The 19540-nt window shown below is 42.9% G+C and overlaps 1 protein-coding gene across 3 annotated transcripts in view; it reads right to left on the bottom strand.

Annotated features, from left to right (window-relative positions):
* arhgap40 (Rho GTPase activating protein 40) overlaps positions 1-16336 on the bottom strand; it is a 45297-nt gene extending 28961 nt beyond the window's left edge. The window contains exon 1 of one of the 3 annotated variants that reach the window (XM_083770965.1): positions 16199-16336. Coding sequence is in view for 2 of the 3 variants with exons in the window: in XM_083770963.1 (XP_083627089.1) it covers positions 1397-1545 (149 nt within the window). In the remaining variant the exon portion in view is untranslated. Of the gene's footprint in view, positions 1-1396; positions 1725-5028; positions 5164-16198 lie in introns of those variants that run through there. The other 2 variants (XM_083770964.1, XM_083770963.1) reach the window with 2 other exon arrangements.
* Positions 16337-19540: the final 3204 nt, after the last annotated feature.

Below are 19540 nucleotides of genomic sequence, written 5' to 3'. Positions count from 1 at the left end.
CCATGCCAACATAGGAAGATAGGAAGAGCAATCTGTCTTATAAATAAATCAATAAATTATCAGAACAGGCTTCATTCATTGTGAGTTCTGTGTGGGGCCTCAGCTGTTCAGCTGACCTAATTGACCTATACTTACGTGGCTCATTACAAGCTTCTTATATTTCTTGCTCAATCAATAGCAATGCCAATGTGAGTGTGCAAGAAAGGATCAAACACAAGGTCTACACAGTATGTTAAATCGCTTGGGGAAAAACAAGTTCTTAAACTATTACCCACTTAAACCCTAAACATTATTATTGATGACCTATACTTACTTAGCTCATTACAAGCTTCTTATAACTGTACAAGCTTGTAGATCTGCTAGTTTCACCAAATGTTATGACATGCCCAGTATAGGAATGCTAGGGTATATTTGGTTAAAGCTAATGGTGGCCATGTTATGGACTTGCATTATCTTATCATGTTGAATGGTAACATTGTTAACATACATGTATGTAAAGAGAAACATAAACAAAGTTGCTTACATTTCATGAGCGTTGTTACTGTAGGTCAGGTTTCACGGTTCACCTGACAAAAACAGCAACTACTTGATTGACATGAATGAATGAATGCATGGATGAATGAATGATGGTCATACACCATATATATACTATACAGCAGTAGGGTGCATTGTTGCAAAGCAGGTGAACGTCCCAACTAATTCACAGAAAAGTGGCCAAGGCCTCCCACAAGACAAAGGATCCATGTTTCTCTTCCCACCAGCCCTACTATGAACACACCGATAACTCCAAGTACATCAAGCTACATGGACATAATGAGGCCTCTTCTCCTCATGCAACATCTGGCTCGCTGACAGGCCAGCCTCAAACACAGCTGTGCAAAGCCCGAACCCTGTGTCCCACCACATGACACTGTTTACTGTGTATGCATCAAACACATCATGCATGAGAGGTCAGAGATGTGAGGCAGTCAGTGTCAGTCTGACATAAGGCAACAACTGTTGAATGGATGCATATTAACCTGTGGTCTTGGCTGCGCACGTTATGCCAACCTTTGAAACAAAAAACAAAACCCCGGAATGGAGAACAGCTCCAATTCTGTCCAACAAAGGTTCAGTTCCCCCAAAAAAGGAAAATAGCAAAAAAGGGCAATAGATTTAGTAAATCAAACAAACCCACATTATATAAACTATGCCACAGCATTGCTTTGAATCCTGTCTTTACATATTGATGGTTTGTGGCTTCACTATCAACTATCACTTCACTATCAACAGCACAGACAAAAGTACCTCATCACCAGACTGCCAACGCGCTTCACCCAAATATTTGCATATAGCGTGTTAACAGCGAACCATGCTGACCCAGCCTCAAGCCCAGTGCAGCTATAGGTGGACCTACCTTTTCTTTTTGCTGTGGACGGAGGGCTTTACACGCCTGCTACCGAGTGGGCTTCGAACCGGACGGAGCCTGAATCGGTTGACTCTGGCACGGGGGAACGGCATGCTGGGAGCGAGCCTGAACACAGCCAGCTCTTCTCTGCCTCCCATAATATCCACAGTGCTAAAAGGAATCCAGGAGCTAATAGTCCAGCACAAATACTATAGGCTTTGCGTTAAAGCCGTCAAACTGCTCCGGTTTCTCCTGTACATAGCCTGTAGCCGAAGGTTCTTGTGTCACAGAGAGGTACTGTGCTGAGGAATTAGTGTGGCCTATGCCTTCATGTGTGAGCTGGGTGCTGTGGGGAGGCGGAATGCAGGGAAGGAGTGACGAAACGGCATCACCTCATTCACACCTGTCCCCTCCCTCAAAGCTGACACACCCTGCTTGCCCGTGTGACGGCCACCAGCTTCCAACAGTAACGCTTCTAACAGGAGTAACTAAACTAGTAATTTAAGATGAATATAACATGAGATAAATATGGAAATGTTATGGAATATGAGATAAATATGGAAATATGGAATTTCCAATTTATGTGGCAAGTTCAAATTAAGTGTACTGTAACTGAGATCAAAGATGTGCCTTCAAACATTTACAAGGTTCAAGATCTTGCGAATGAACAGACAAGCTGACTAGCCCAAACCTTTTTAGTGATACAATTACATTGTAATACAATTACATTTTAGCTTCTATCATTCTTGGGCATGTGGCATTATGTAACTCCAAATGAGTCAAATATGGATCAATGGTCCTTTGTTGATACCAAATGTGCATAGCAAACAGAACTTTGGTGGTTGAGCTTAACAAAATAATTCCAGGCACATACTTCTGTTATGACAGTTAGGTGACTAGATAAAACCACACTATAGTCAAGCCTTTAATCCTTCTCTAAGACAACATCCTCATACTTGAGTAAGAGGCAAGAACACATCGCACTGAGCATTTTTTGTTCTAATATTCGTCTAAAGGGCCGTCTAAAAATGCGATAAAAATGGGCTAAAAATGTACGTTTTTTAGATTAGCAGTTGTTTAAACGTCTATATATAGACGGTCTATATATCGCATTATTAGATGCACGTCTAATAGCCGTCTTTTCCTCAGTGGGATGGTTAACAACAAACTGGAAGGCAGGTGACTGATAGGGGATTCACACTGAGACGGACTGAATCCGTTTCATTGGAACCGTTTTCGAATACGGTTGCCTGGTCCCCGATGGCCATGATTCACATTGCCCGAGATTCAACAGCGCACCCGGGTACACTTGCATAACACACTTTAATCCTCCTGATGACGGTGTGCTTGATGGCTGGCGCGCACGGACACTGACCATCAACTGTGCGACATTGTCTCAAATAAATCCAGACACACTGAATTGCATTGCCTCTTTGGCTTTTTGCCGTTATACTACTTGTCAGCCTGCCTGCTATTCACTGTGTCAGTCAGTTCTGTGCTCCAGTGTATTAGTTTGCTATGGATTCTACTTTAGCATTATTATTATTATTTTGTTTTACTTTGGAAACTGTGCCAAGCAAAGCCCAAGAGCCACGTGTAGTCCGCAGAATAAGATCAGCGCGGTGCTGCGCGTATAAGCAGATTCAACAGGAGAAGGGCGGCGTTGAGAAATGCGCTGGTGTTACGCATCGTGCAGAGGCTGTGTTACGCTTGGCTCGTCGACTGCATGCATTCACATTGGAACGATCCGTATCTGAATACACTTCAACGGTCCAGAGACCCTCCCCCCATGCGGTCCCGGGGACGGTTGGGCGATCCGCTCCCGGGAACGGTACGCATCATTCACACTACCACAACATCTGCCAAGTGGTCCCGAGTGCGCACCCGGGACCATAGTGTGAATCCCCTATGAGTTAGAGTGTGTGACAGACAGACAAAGTGAGAGGGAGGGGATGAGAAAGGGGGAGCACTAACATTCATACTCATAGACTACAAGAGGATAAGTTTTACAAAAAGTGGGAAAAGTGGGTCTCTTCCTCCAGCCCATGGTCAATGTATGAGGAATTCAAATATTAATTTGTAATTTATGAAAGATTATTTTGTATTTTTCTTGTCAAGTTTTTGTCTTTTCTTTGTGTGTTTTGTGCTGTTTTTTTCAGTCTTTGTAGTGGGAAAAGAAACAGAGATAAACAAAGAGAGCAAAGTGAGAGATGGCACTGGGGAGGGGGTGGATATTTCCTCAAGTGAAACAGGACTGTCAACATAACCATGTGACTGTCTCGTCCATTAACCTCCACTTATCATCTCCCTTTCACTCTCTCCTGTCATGCAGATGACAGAGTATACGTGTGGAGCATGAAAACAGACAGGTTAGCAGCACCTGCTAGGGTGACGAGACAAACAACCCTGTTGGTTTTCACCTGCGGGTAATTTGGAAAGCGACCCGTAAACGTGCACGCAGGAATGTCAATGTCTATATGCATTTCAAATGTGCAAAAAGTAGCCTATGGTATGTGAGCTTAATGAAACAATTTAGATGACCTTGAACCTTTCACCTTCAACAACATGAACAAGGAGCAGAGATGAGAACATAACAAAAATCACATCTATGAAAGAAATTCAAGGAAGTACTCAAGGAAGTACAAAAACGTGTGTGTGGCGGGTGACATTAAAATTCTTCCCATGACTTAAGAAAACTATACCTATTGTACAATCTCACTGCGGAAAACCCCTGCAGACATAATTGACAGAGGGATGAATAAGGCTCAGATCAGATTTGGCGGGTTTCCTTGTTTTGCCTTGGGAATCTCAAGAGGCAAGGCAGCCTCGTGTTTATTTTTAAACCCATTGAAAAGCCCCCTCTACCTTGCTAGCGTTATCAAAGGCTCCACAACAAAAGAAAGCATGCTAGTAGGTTGCGTACTGTGCTCAAGAAATGAGTGGAAATGAATACTATACTGAAAAACAAGCGTGTTGGGTTGTGTCTCATTGCATGGGGGCCTCACACAACATGAAATATCAACAGGAAACTAAGCACTCCGAGAGAAGAATGAGTAGAATGTCAGGCCGTTGTCTAAGTTCATCCACATCTCTGTGGGGAATAACACAAAGTAACCTTAACCACCAACTCCAGTGGTGAAACACGGTAATCCACAGAGAAAGCGGCTGATACACCAGTCTATAATCCTCATGGCTGAATTCCACTGCAAGCCTCTTAGCTTCCAGAGAATTCAACAGTTGGCTCAGTTGGCAGCCTTGAGAAAATCTATACTACAAGCCTGTCACAGCATATATACAATTACAGGACCTTGACCTTGAACAAAATAATTAGGCAAAAAAATATATATACAAAAAAGAATAATAGAGCCACAATTTTGAATCACAGCCGTCCTATAAAAGCAATCAGATCAGATAGAATTGAGCAAGCAAGCAAGCAACCTTGACCACCAGGATGCCAGAGTCCAATCTCCACACCGTGGACTGACAGAGTGGTACTCTTCTTAATAACCAGCCTTTTTGTGGATTCAACTCTAGCACAAAGCCTAATGGAGCTAGCAGAGTAGCTTAATCCAGAGCTGATCCTCCAAGCCCAGCAGCCCTATAGATCTTTACCTCCGCCAGCAGCAAAGACCTAATCCTACCTGGCTTTGGGCCGTCCATTGATTCTGCCCGCAAGGAGCCGGGCAGACGAGCCACTTCTCCCCCACGGCATCCTGCGGTTGTACGTACCCCCAAACTTTTTGTGGAGTGGTAGGAAACAGCAGCTGCCTGCCTGCCCCCCCCCCCCGCCTGGCAAGCTGTTTCCTTGTAATCGCGTCTCAGTGCATAAACACATCAGAACAAGGACAGTCTCCCTATGCACGGGCATGCACGTCACTACGTTGCATCCTGGGGCAGGAAGAGAGTCCGAGGGTCGGGGGGGGTAGCGGGGTTGGAGGGACAGTGTCTGAGTGGCTAAATATCTGCCAGGGGCTGGGACATAAGACTGAGGTACATCAGAATGTCTGGATGGCTGGAACTGGACAGCTGCTTGCATGACTGGAGGGTGTAGTGTAGTGGGCGGCATGACAGCTGGTGGGTGGTTGGTTGGTTGGCTAAAGATGGACCGGCGCTGTATTAGTTCTTTATGCAAATACAGCGAGATGTGTGTATTTTCTTAAATTCACTACCATGGCACTATGGTCTTTAATTAGTAAATGGAAGTGATGATCCACCTCACTGTTACTCATTTACAAAAGGTTAGTCCCTACTTCAATGTGAGCATGGACTTTTAGCGCTTATCTCTGACAGCTCTCAAAAACACTGACTCACAAACACAACCTGTAGAATTTTACGTCCTCCCCAAAATAAACCAACTCGAACTTGAACAGACTTCCCCAAAGCATCGCATGAATGGTAAATGGTTCATTTATATAGCGCCTTTATCCAAGGCGCTTTACAGAGATTGTGCATTACATTCACCCATTCACACACACATTCATACACTGATGGCGGCGGAAACCATGCAAGGCACCAACCAGCACATCAGGAGCAATTAGGGGTTCAGTGTCTTGCTCAAGGACACTGACACTAACTCTGGGGGAGCCCGGGTCCGAACTGGCGACCTTGTGGTTACCATCCGGCCACCCTTGAGCCACTGCCGCCCGCATCACTATGGTTCTTTGTTTTAATGGCTTACATTGAAACTAAGATGATCATTTAGCAAAGATGCTTTCGGAAAAATTACATTGACCTTTTGGAACTGGTTACAAATTCGCTATGGTTTCTGGGAATGGTGAAAACAGGTGAAATTCTGCTTTTGCCTCACATCTACTGGAAGAGTTGACTCATGCACTCGCTCACTTATTCAAACCATAATATTCAAATAGACTTCTGGATACTTTACCTCCACACATCTACACAGAGACACAAACATAATTAATATGCTCACTAACCACTCAAGCCCAATTTTGTAATTGGTTGTACGATGGTGTCGCACTGTCCAACAATAGCAGATCTACATACAACCTCACATTGTGTCGCAAAGCAACGCATTGTGAGCTTGAAGATCTTGAAGAAACTAAAAATCTTTGAAGGTTTTCGCCTATAATGACATGCCCAAAATAGAGACACCATGGTTAAAGTGACTAATATATTATGAAAGGTTGTTAGTTCAACCCCTGACACCAACAGGTGTCTTCCTTCGACAGCCGGGAGCTCCCAACAGCGGGTGCTGGCTGGTATTGCAGTTATGATGCCCATCAAGGCCACAAAGCCACCAATCCCCAAATAGCTGAAAGGGTGTGTCCCTCACTACAGGGCACAGGCAACCCCGCATCCTTAACTCTGCAGAAATTGATATGTTGAAGGTGGCTCGTATGTCTGAGTGGGACATCTATCTAGGTCGGAAAGCTTATCTTAAAATTATGTCCACTTTAAAGTAAACTACAGCATCTTTAGGCCAGTTTACATCAATAATTTGCAACAAGCTGTGACTTATTAGTTTTTAAATATTCATTAATGGTTTTAGTTTTTATTTCATTTTTTAGTTTGGTGTTTGGTTTCACCATTATTTCTGTTAGTTTAGAATAGTTTAGTCTGCATACTGTAAGTAATTTTATTTCAGCTTTAGGAATTGACTAGTTTTTGTGTTAATTTTAGTTTTCAGGTATTAGGAGGAATGCTTTGATTTATAGAAACTGAAAAGGGTAGGATGAAAGAATGCATGACATCAAATATGATGGTGGAAAACTAAACAAAGATGATTTCGTGTAATTCAAATTAGTTTTATTTAATTAGTTTTGCATTGTTTATTTTTGCTATTATTTAGTTTTCATTTCATTTTTAACGATAGTGTTTTTATTTTAGTTGTAGTTTTAGTTATAACTAGAAAAAGTGCCCTTCCGGGCACAGGTCTCCACCAGGTTATCCACAGATCCGTGCAGTTAGAGGTAAAAACACTTTTCGGCCAGTTATAGCGCCACCTTGAGGCTGAGTTGAAATTGTTCATGTGGCATTTCGTCCTCGGCCTAGTGGGAATGTGGGTGCACAATTTCACGGAAATCATGCGATGTGTTCATGATTTGCAGCATTTTGTTTGAAACTGAGCACTCCTGTGAACTTTGGAAGCCAATCTTAACCAATCAGGATGGAGTCTGATAAATCTGAAAGACCCGTTTCGTTGAATGGCTCTAGAGAGACTGTGTACCAATTTGCGTGATGTTTGGACAAAATCTGTAGGTGTACTGTGCAAAAACGTGTTTTGCACAAAGCGGCCTCCTGGTGGCGCTATAACAGGCCGTTCTGGAAAGTTTGGGGCAGAGGTTCATGGTTGGCATCCAGGGAGTGTGTCTGCAAAATATGGCATTGAAAAACTTGTTTTGCACAAAGCGGCCTCCTGGTGGCGCTATAACAGGCCGTTCTGGAAAGTTTGGGGCAGAGGTTCATGGTTGGCATCCAGGGAGTGTGTGTGCAAAATATGGCATCGACCGGGTTAACGGTGGCCGAGATTAGCTGTTCACGGACACACACACGGACACACACACACACGGACACACACACGGACGGACGGAGTGCAAAACATACTCTCCCCACATGCCTTCGGCCTGGTGGAGACAATAACAGACCATTTCACAGACAAGGTGCAGCAGTGTGATTTACCCTGAATCAGGTCATAGGAAGCGAGCTGAGAGTGTTGCTTGCAATTCATCATGTCAAGTCACAAGCTACTTTCAGAATGTAGACGATGCATATTTGAATCATTGTGCAAATAGGCCACTTTAACTTGTGGTCTTGTTGCAAATCTTTGGTATAAACATTCCTTTAGAATTCAAACATTAACTGGCTTGTTCACAAAATGCAAAACAGATGACTTCTGCCAAGGGTCCATAGTCCTGTGTCTACTTCTAGCTTTGTTTATACTAACTACAGTATGTACTCCTGCTATTACTGCTTTGTTTAAATGTATTGAACCATGACTTACTTTACTGCCTGACAATATTCAAACCAAAGTATTCTATCGTGAATCTAAAGCCTCTTGTCTCTCTCGTCCTACTCTCCCGTTTTATTTACATTTTGCCAAAACGAACAGAGTAGGTCAAGACCGCCAACGTTGATAGCGTTGTCGTGGTTGACCCAGTGCAATCTGCCAGGTCCTTTTACTACTGACTGCTGACCACAGCCGTCTAACCTCACCTCTTCCACTGCATCACACACCCCGTGGCGTGAAGGCGTCAGAAGGATCTGAAGCCCTTCTTCTTCGTGGGGTTTTTAGACAGCTGGTGGATGGAAAAGAAGCTCCACCTCCGCGCCCGACGGACGCGGAGGAGAGCGCGTCCGTGAAGCTGTCCGTCGCGTCCGTTGGGCGCGGAGGTGGAGCTTCTTTTCCATCCACCAGCTGTCTAAAAACCCCACAAAGAAGAAAACTTCAGCTACTTCTGACGCTCCTGACGCGTCTAGTGTGCTCACGGGGACAGTCAGCCACTTCCACTAAACTGCAGCAGGTCTCACTGCAATCAACCACTGGCCCATAGTTGTTACGATGTCAAAAAGCCTTCCCATTACATCAAGGGTTTTTTAGGCATTTTCTTCCTAGGACAAGATATATGGCATTTATTTAATGTCTTGCTCTGGAAACCATGCTAATGGAAATTAACAGTATATATATATATACGGTATATATCTACACCGTATATATACTTCTGTGCACATCCAGGTGGAGAAGGTGCTGGTAGGCAAGATATGATATGCAAACCAGAGAAAAACCTCCCTCAGAAAAGGAAGGGACCGCACACTCCAAAAAGATGCTCCTGGACAAGACTTATAATGCTTCATTTTGCTGCTTTATTCGCACGACACGTTTCATTGTGTATGTCAGGATCTGCCTTCCGTGTGTTGTGTTTGGTGTTCCTGAATCTTATTTTGAAATTATGCTTTTGTGTTTCCTGTCCTCCTTTGTAGTAGTTTCCTGCCTTGTCTCACCTTCCCTGATTTTTGGTTATTTGTTTCACCTGTGTCTTGTTTTCCCCAGCCAATCCTTGTGTTGATTTGAGTTCACCTGTGTCCTGTTAATCTTGTGCCTATTTAAGCCCTGTGTTTGGTTGTGTTCTCTGTTGGATTATTGTTTCGTGTCCTGAGTTCCAGGTCGGTTTTTGTTTGCTAGTGTTAAGCTCCTGCTTTTCTTTGTTTGAATAAAGAGTTCCTCTAAGATCCCTACATTTGGGTCCTACTTGAAAACCACCTCCTGACAGTGTAGGCTTCGTCAGGTGATATATGTCAGGTGATTATGCATGTTTCATGATAACTACTTGTTGTATTGCCATGCTTTTTGTTATTGCTTAATGTAAATTGCTCTGGATTAAGAATGTCTGCTAAATGCCTAAATTGTACAACAACATCCATGTGCTTGTTTGAACAAACCTCACTTTGATCAATGAAAAGGTCCTTTGTGGCAATCAGTCAGTGCAGCGCCGCAATACACGGTCTGTTCAATAAATGTACATGGGGGATTTCTCAATGGGTTTGTCATCTAGGAGGGTTATTAAACAAATTTGGCCGGGGTGTACTGTACATTTTAAAATGGCGGGCAACATTTTTTAGAGCCCCAAATGCCAGGGTTGAACTGACAGATGTCCGATGCTGCAGAGCCACGGCACTGCAGCATGTCAGTCAACTCTAAAAGTCAAATACAATATTAAAACCATGGCTGCAAGCCAGCAGGAGCACCTGCAAACAAAACCATGGCTTCAAGCCAGAGACTGTACGTCATTATGATTCTTTGGATTCGCATCACCTCTATAATGAAGTGTTCCTGTACATCCAGTTTTTGAGTGGTGCAACCACTTAGAGTACCAGTAGGGGCAAAAGTGGCGCTGTTGTGCCAGAAACAGAGAGAGAGATAGTGTTGCACTGTTGCCTGCTAATTACAGAGAGAGAGAGGCAGGGGGAGAGGGGAGTTGCAACACTCAGTTCACACGGGTTTGATTTTGTATTATTCTGTACAATTCTATATGTCTTACATATGCCTTATGTTATGTAAGCACCTATTGTGAGACATAATATCCAAATTTCCAATTAAACTATGTACACTACAGTATATGCACACACACACACACACACACACACACACACACACACACACACAGAGTTAATTTGAGAACATATACAGTTCCAAGACTTCCCAAAGGAGATGCAGCTGAAGTAGGTTTGCAGGCCAATAGCTACATTCTTTTTTTCTAAGCTTCAACACACCAGTCTACGGTGGGAGTAATATACATTTATATGGATTGTCATGCAATTGTCCATAAATCCACTGGACTTCACCGGTGTTAGGCCGCGGGAGTCTCTTCTAGAATAATGTGCTTCAAATTCCTGCCTCACACCTACATAGATGTGGGTGTATTTACTGTGCTGATGTGGCTGATCAGCTTTCATTACAAACTCTGCCTGCAGTGTTTGGCTACAACATGATGTGCAGGTGGGAGGTGAGAAGGAACGAGCTGAGTCTTTTATCTGATGCTGTCAACACATTAATTTATACGTTGCCGTACGACAGTGTCGGGATTGTTCATGAAACCATGCAAAACATGTAACCAGTTATGGACTGTGCTTAAGTACATTTTTGGAGTATCTGTTTTTTTTGCGCGTTCTGAAATAGCACACTGATGTATGGCTAAAATGTGTATGAGTAATGTAATGAAATGAGTTTACTGTTTAGCAAACATCGGCCTCATGGTGGCGCTATAACAGGCTGCTCTGAATAATTTGGGGCAGAGGTTCATCGTTGGCATCCAAGGAGTGTGTGTGCAGAGTTTGGCATCGGCCAGGCCTGGTGGAGACGACTAATGGGCGAGTGCGCTCCGGTGCGGTATTTCCGCACGCGCCCATTATACTTCTGACTCCACTGACTGCATTTCCAGGAAGGGACTCATTGGGCCCCATATATGGACATGGGACAAGGACTGACAGATACAGAGATCTCCATATATGGGCATATCGGTCGAATCATCAGTGCAACATACAGTTGGTGTGAGGGCCCGAACCTCTAGTTTTTTAACGTGAATATTTACTGTATAGTATAGTCCACCACTGCATGTAACATGCATGTGTACAGCACAGATGGTCATCATAACAAGGTGATGAATGACTGATTGAAACCATAGCTGGCGGCGTAGAACTATCTGCCCAAATGATCAGGTAAAACTAACTTCCTTTAGTGAGGGCCATTATTTCCTGCTCTGAGCCGATTCACAAACACAGGCATCTGCGTGTGCCAGCCTACATTATTCGGCGGTAACACAAACCGTGAACTCATTTGCTTCGGTTAGGAAAACAATACGGTCTGACCCTCTGTTAATGTAATCAAAACCTCATACAGTATAGCTTGACATTTATTTCACAAGGGACTGAGGACAGAGGGTGTTGTTGTTTGTTTTCTTTGTTAAATGTGGATCTGTGACGCCATTTGAGGCCGTATGCCTAACTGTGATTAAAGAGCTGCACAAATAAACGTGACTTTTCAATAAAATATCACTGTATGCAGTGCACTGCCCCTTTAAGGGTAGTGCATAAAAGGGGTTGACGAGGTTTGAGGCCTCATGTTTGGCCAGAAGCCTGATTTGAGTGTTTGTTGGCGACCTGGAGGCACTACTAGTACTCACAGAGTTCGGCAGGTGTGATGTTTAGTGAGGGGGAGCTGGGACGCTGCAGGAGTCAAAGTGTAGGGGATGGTTTTTGACATGGGGCAATGTTAGTCAATTTATCCTCTGTACTTCCACAGCCTCACATCCACAGTCACTCCTGGGAGCCTTGAATATATTGACTGGGTAGGTTTTGGTTTTTGTTCTATTTTAGTCATTTTGCTACATTTTGTATAATGTAATGAATTTGTATTGAGTGCTAACCAGATGTATTGTGTGATCTATTGTAGGACGACAACTAACCTACAACCTTTCACTGCTTTTCCCACTGTGCCATATAGCCCCTTTTTGGGACCCTCAGTTACATTTGGACTGGTTATTCCACTCTCCATAGGACGCAGATTTACCCACTGTCTGTTCACGGAGACCTGCACCGTCACTTGAGTGTTGGTGAGATGTTTCAAAGATGCATAAAACAGCTTTAGGAGACAGCGGGAACGTGTGCCGTTAAGTATTTTTAATATTTTTTTGAAATGTAGCTTTGCTGAACTTCTTCCTCCTCTCACTTCCTTGACTTCCTTGTTGACTTCCCATTGTACTGCCTCCCGCACCGAGACTGGCTAGCTGCACATCCTATTTACTGCCTCTGATTGGCCGACCGCGTACATGCGGGATGTTTATAATGCTGTTGTGTCGTGGGAGGCGGGACATGGGAAGTGAGGAAGAGAGAATTTCAGCGAAGTAAAACTTAAAAAATATTTAATGGAAACTAGCACACACGTTTCCGTTGTCTCCTAAAGCTGTTTTATGCATCTTTGAAACATCTCACAGACACTCAAGCGGCGCGCAGGTCTCCGTGAACAGACAGTAGGCAAAGCTGCGTCCTATGGAGAGTGGAATAACCAACGAGGGACCCTAGGGTACCGCCGTCCAAATTCAGAAAAGGTAACCGAGGGTCCCGAAAGGGGCTATGTGCCATATTGTATTTGACTGGGCTTTGCCAGAATGTTTGTTGGGCCATGTGCCCTAGTGGTGTTGAGGACATAGTGATATACTGGGCCATTAACCAGTATCGCATGGTTTGGATTTTGTTTGCGGTGATTACTTGAATTACTTTATTTGCTTGCGCATTTATATTGTTTTGATTTATTTGTTGTGTATGTATCGTATGTTTCGTTTTTGAGGACCCAGTAGGCCCTGAAGCCTTCACCCTATATCACCTGCTAAAATAACCCTTCTGTATTTTAACCTTTAATGTTACATCAGTCTCTGGTTCTGTTCATAATGAACCCGTACCAACTGGGGGAACCTTATCTTGTTCAGTTACATTGTCTAGCCCAGCCCTACTACTCTTAATTTAACAAAAGAACATCAACTTATTACACCACAAGCGTAAAGTCCTACTTGGTAGTTGAAACAGACCACTGACTGTTTCAAAGACCTCATGACCTCGTATAACCTCAATCACAGCCGCAGCTGTGTACCTGAGGAGCATAGAGCAGTGAGAGCTGTTAATATGTTACTCTCAACCACCATAATGGAGTACAAGTGGATTACACCAATGCTTCCACAAACACTGGGTCGGGACCCATTTTTGGGGGGTCCCGACACGAGGGATTACTTTAAGCCTTCCGTTTTTGTCTCTCTGTTCTGCATTATGTCAAATGTGTATTTCCATGTGCTGCATACCGCTGGGTCGCAAGACAAATTTCAGTGCAAAGTTCTGAAAACTAACAAAGTACTATCATATCTTATTACACTGGTTATACTACAGTTTAAGTCACTTCAGGGTGGCACACAGTGGCCTAAAGCTTACAGCACTGCATGGTTCTCAAACTGTTTCGTGTCAACTTCTGTCACGGACCCCCAAATTGATGCAGACCCCGATCTGATTTTTTTTGTCAGGGACCTCCAGAATAGAAGATTTGTGTTAAAAAACAAAGGGCAGAAACACTGGTTTAAACTAGAGGAACACACTTTTTTCAGGAACAATCGGGGGTGGGAGAAGTAGCCTAAAATTACCACCCCTCCCCAAGACCACTGAAGTGCCCTTTGAGCAAGGCAATGAATAGCTGGCCTGGCCATAACTATAAGACTGTAGTATACTGGGGCGCTTGCTGGCCGAATGGTCCAGGTGCATGCCACATATAGGCTCTGGCCTGACTGCGTGTTGCGTGTTCGAGTCCCGTTCATGATGACCTTTGCTGCATGTCTCTCCCCTTCTCCCTCTCCCTCCCTTTCCTGTCTATCTTCACTTGAAACTATCAATAAAGGCAGAAAAGCCAAAAACTAATCTTTAAAAAAAAGACTAGTATACTGGTCAGCTTGCAGGTTTTAATATGTCTGTGTGATGTGCATGGCGTTTCTGAAGAAGACATGTCAAACAGGAATTTATTTTCTTAACATAGGTAATAAAATCACACCCGTGTGAAGCTCATCCAATAAAAAAAATACAAAAGAAAATATCAATAAATTAACATTATTTATTAATGAATTACTATACAGTCAGAGTCTTATGTCTTCTGTTCTCCAATAACATCTTAGACTGCATCCTCTTTGCATTTTTCTTAGATAATTCTAACTTCTCTTCCATTGTCCTATTTCTACACTTTTCCTATCAAGAGCTATCTTTTTATCTCGCCAGGTTCTCAGTCTATATCTGCGTTCCTTTTTCGGCGAAGTAGAGTTTTGTCTTGATATCGCTCCCATCCTCTTAGATTTCATCCACCCTACTTTTCTTGCCAACTGAATCTTACTTGTCCATTCTCTTTCTGCCAGCTTGTTGCGTTTCCCACTACACAAGGTCCTGATGCACTTACGATATAATTTGTCTGAAAACTGAAAACTAACAAAGTACTACATCATATAACACTGGTTATACTACAGTTTAAGGCACTTCAGGGTGGCAGTGGCACACGGTGGCCTAAAGCTTACAGGTTCTCAAACTGTTTCGTGTCAACTTCTGTCACGGACCCCTAACTTGATGCAGACCCCCATCTGACTAACTCCACCACCTCTCTCCTTCTCATGCAAGTAATTGACAATATATAAACTCACAACACCAACTTTGATGGGCAGTAGTGCTTCGTTTTGAAAATATATGTATATTTCCTGAAAAATGAACATTTTGGAGTCCAAAGGTGACTCTGTATTTTGTAAATTTGTACTATTTGTACTGTTAGGTGATTGGGTAATTTCCCTATGAGTGAACACAGCTCCAATTGCATGCATCACATGAACTGGCCAAGTGATTCTGGCTCATTCTGGCTCAATCATGGTTGGGTGCCTTCAGAAAAATGAATATTGAATTTAATATTTTTCTATTTCTATACTGTGTGTGTGTGTGTGTGTGTGTGTGTGTGTGTGTGTGTGTGTGTGTGTGTGTGTGTGTGTGTGTGTGTGTGTGTGTGTGTGTGTGTGTGTGTGTGTGTGTGTGTGTGTGTGTGTGTCCATTAATCAACAATGCATACTGGTCATGAGAAGCCAATAATTGAAGCCCTGAAGATTTTGATAAGTAGCCTAATAGGGTAGACCCTATTATCACAGCCTATAAAAGACATGATAATTCGAATTGGTCCAATTAAATTAAGGAAAGATTAATGGACATTGCTTGTGCTTGAGCAATTTGCAAATGGGATATGGAAATTAATTATTGGTAGAGCTGTGGCATACGTTATTAATCAATAATATAGCCTATTAAGCCTAAACTGACACGCTTGCCTAATTTTTGCATGAGTTATTGCCGCACTGTGCATCAATGCCATAAGAAGGGTGCACAGTTTTGTAAGGTTGACTTGGGGCGCGTTCGGAAATAGCGCACTGAGCCCACTGTGCAATGCAAACTAATAGGCGAGTGTGCTCCGGTGTGGTATTTCCGAACGCGCCCTTTAGCAAAAAAAAACAAAAAAAGCTCCGTAGCAACAGGTCCTGATACCCTAGCAACCTGGAACGCTTCTCTCAGTTCTCTCTGACTGAAACCCAGAAAGGAATATCAGCCTATGCGCAAATGGCACACGATTAACAACACAACACATCCAATTCTACATAAGTGCTATAACAACTGTCCCTTTATAAAACACGATAATTAATCTTAAAAGAACGTGAGGCTTTGCTAACTGTAGCGGCGTAGCCTACAGGAGGGGCGGGTCGCCGAAAACAAAGGAATCTGCTTCACTGAACCTGCCCGTCAGCTTACCTGGAAAAATAGCATCGAACCCCCGGTCAGGTGCATGAAGATCCGATTCCCTCTGCAGTGGAGAGTGTAAATGCTGTGTCTAGACTCGAGTACAGCGTGGTGTAAATACGAGACAAAGTGACAACAAACAGATGGCCCGGTATGGCTTCTTGGCTGCAGAGCTGGGGCTGCTGCCATCCACGTTATCCCTGTCACCTTGCTGCTTACGTCACCACGCATTGGGACTGGGAGCTTTTACAGTCTATGATTGGGAGTGCCCCTGCCCTCACCCTGGTACCTAATCAATAAACAAATTAAATACTGCTGACCATTTATTTATTTTCATCCTGTGATTTTTCTGTGTCGGATACAGAATAATCACATCATGACCAGGTGACCAAATAGTCAAGTCTTTAAAAAAAAGAGAATTTCTTTCTTTTTTCCTTTTTTGTAAATGGTAAATTAAATGGTGCATTTAAAACATCTTAATTGGATTTAGCGACAAAATAATATTTGGAATGAATTGGCTAAACTGTGATAAATAAGCATACTGCATTGCTATTTAGCTGGCCACCAGGAAACGCCTCAGGACCACTGGTGTGTGTGTGTGTGTGTGTGTGTGTGTGTGTGTGTGTGTGTGTGTGTGTGTGTGTGTGTGTGTGTGTGTGTGTGTGTGTGTGTGTGTGTGTGTGTGTGTGTGTGTGTGTGTGTGTGTGTGTGTGTGTGTGTGTGTGTGTGTGTGCGCGCGCGTGCGTGAGAGATTACAGAGAGATTGATTTCTATCATCATGGGTAATCTACTCTCTTTCTACACTCCTGGGTAATTATGTTTCACTTACTGTATTTATGTGTTTTCATATCAGCCTACATAGATAAACGCACATGTTCACTATTGTACACTCAGCCACACTAGTTGGAACATTGTCTACTCATCTAAACTGGCCCCGTACTGCAGCCTCTGTCAGGACATTTAGGTGGGAAGATCATTCCTCATGGACAGATAAAATTCTTTCTGGCATCCTGTTTTTGTTTTCATTGTCGTCTCAGCTTTCTTTTAGACAATTCATTTGTGTGTGTGTGTGTGTGTGTGTGTGTGTGTGTGTGTGTGTGTGTGTGTGTGTGTGTGCGTGTGTGTGTGTGTGTGTGTGTGTGTGTGTGTGCGTGCATGAGAGTGGGAGAGGGAGATAGATACATAGGCTACAGAGGAACAGAGCATGCGGTAATACAGACAGACGCATATGGTAGAGAGAGAGACAGCAAGAAAAAGCAAGAGGGAAGAAAAGGATATTGGGTAGCAGACACAAGAAATCCTCTGTGTAAATGTACCTCCAAAGAGAGTAGAAATGGGCGATCTTCATGAGTTTCTACTTGTACACTCTTCGGAGTTTAATCAACACTGAGGACTTCACTGTGTAGAGAGAGAGAGAGTCGGAAAGACAAACATGAACATAGGCGTTCTGGGGGGCAGCCCACAGCCCACTCTTCCTGCCATTGTTTCATCCTTGAAACCAACATGCATGCATTGGGGCCTGCTTAGACCACGCCCCCCTATCTACACTCACTATCCCCCCTTCTACTCACTGCTGCTCAGTTTCCATGGAGACAGAGAATATGCTTGCAGATGATTGCATCTTCTCTCCCGCTGAAAGGCATTCACAGAGACAATAGGCTACCAGGCTTTCTGTCACCCGAGAGAAGAAAGTCACACATTTCTTCTTTTATGTGGGCACGTGTGTTGTTTGCCAAGTACAAGAATGCATCTTGTACTAATTGAACCAGAATTGAAACAAGCTCCCAAGCTTTGTTGTGTTTTATGTGTATTTTATGCCTTGGACAGATTTGTACAATAATGCATCTTGTCAGTAAAGATGTCAGTCAGTCAGTCAGTCAGTCAAAAAAAAAACATGTTTTGTCATTAATTGTCATTTATGCCACATTAAACACAGATATTTAACCAAATCAAATAGAATAATACGCTCATTCACAAGTGTGCATATATGTGCTGTCCAGGTGTATGATCTGTGATCACACATAACTGATTGAAACCCTATCTAATCTAGAGTGAGGAACCCATCTCTCTTAATGACCTGTGGGTAAAACTATAGCTTCCTTTAACACAACCATTATTTCCTCTCCTCAACCAGCGTACAGATACATGCTCCTGTTGGCGGAACATGGCTCCAGCACAAGTAATGGGTCTTGATTTGCATCAAACACCACATCATTGATCAGGTCAGGTATGCACTGGCTCACGTGCTGACATGTTGTGTGCAATAAGCTGGATCGCTTAAGTTCCTTAAGCCAGGCCCTGTGCTGCTTTAGTAGGATATGGGAAGAAGGTCAGACATATGCTGCCTTTACACCCTCTATCCCATTTCACACACTGGCACGTGCAGCATGCCCCGTTTCTATTCAGGAGGGAGCTCAAGAGTCGCTTGACTATATGCTTTGAAGTAGCAGATACACAATATATTCACAGTAGCGTTTTTTTAATGTTTTTCCATCTGAACAACACTTATAGACATGGAAAACATAAATAATCATACCGGTAGGCCCAACATATATAAGTTTTCACACATAAGTAAATACCGTAAAGCAGGTTATTATTTATTTAAAAATAGTCAGTAACATAATGTGAGATATGTTAATATCCTTGTAATCATTCTGTCAACCCACAAATTGGCGTATTATAACTTAGCTTATTATAGAATTTCTGCTATAATATTAAATTTGCTGTGCTATACCACAGAAAAGTTAATTTAAAACAAATGGTTGGACTTGAGCATTCTGCATACATTCTGTGACAAAGGCCTCAATTCAGGCAGGGCTGAAATCACATGCTGCTATATTTAACCAACACTCACTTACACCTCTCATTCATAAGAATGTATCCTTCTTTGGGATTAACCCCAGGATTTGAGTATAGGCCAGCAAAGCAGAGATCGAGGTCTGATGACATGTGCTATAGGGATAACATGAGGATTTAAACACTGCATCATTTCCCCCGGAAATTAATTTGAGTTTTCATCGTTAAAATCAGAAAACATATTGAAATTTAAAAGGACATAATGTCAATGTTTATAATTTCATGTAAGTATAGGTAATGTTGCTGCTGCAGCTAATGTGATTGAGGGAGTAGAGTGAAGATATATATAATCTAATCTCTCTTTAAAACATGTAGTGAGACCATTCTGAGTGAGTACCACAAGTTTAATGTCATGTCAGACTTATGCAACCTGTTTTATTAAATTGTATTTTTGTCTTTAACTATTATAGTAACATGTCTATTATTTTGTCACACAATAGGCATTTGAGCAGAACAATGTGGACTCAAAGTCTCCCTCATGTGGCCTAATTGTAATAA

The sequence above is a fragment of the Protomyctophum parallelum genome, assembly GCF_964188405.1.
Source record: "Protomyctophum parallelum genome assembly, chromosome: 8".
NCBI lineage: Eukaryota > Metazoa > Chordata > Actinopteri > Myctophiformes > Myctophidae > Protomyctophum > Protomyctophum parallelum.
The sequence above is the reverse complement of the archived record's forward strand: the minus strand, read 5'-3'. Positions and strand labels throughout refer to the sequence as shown.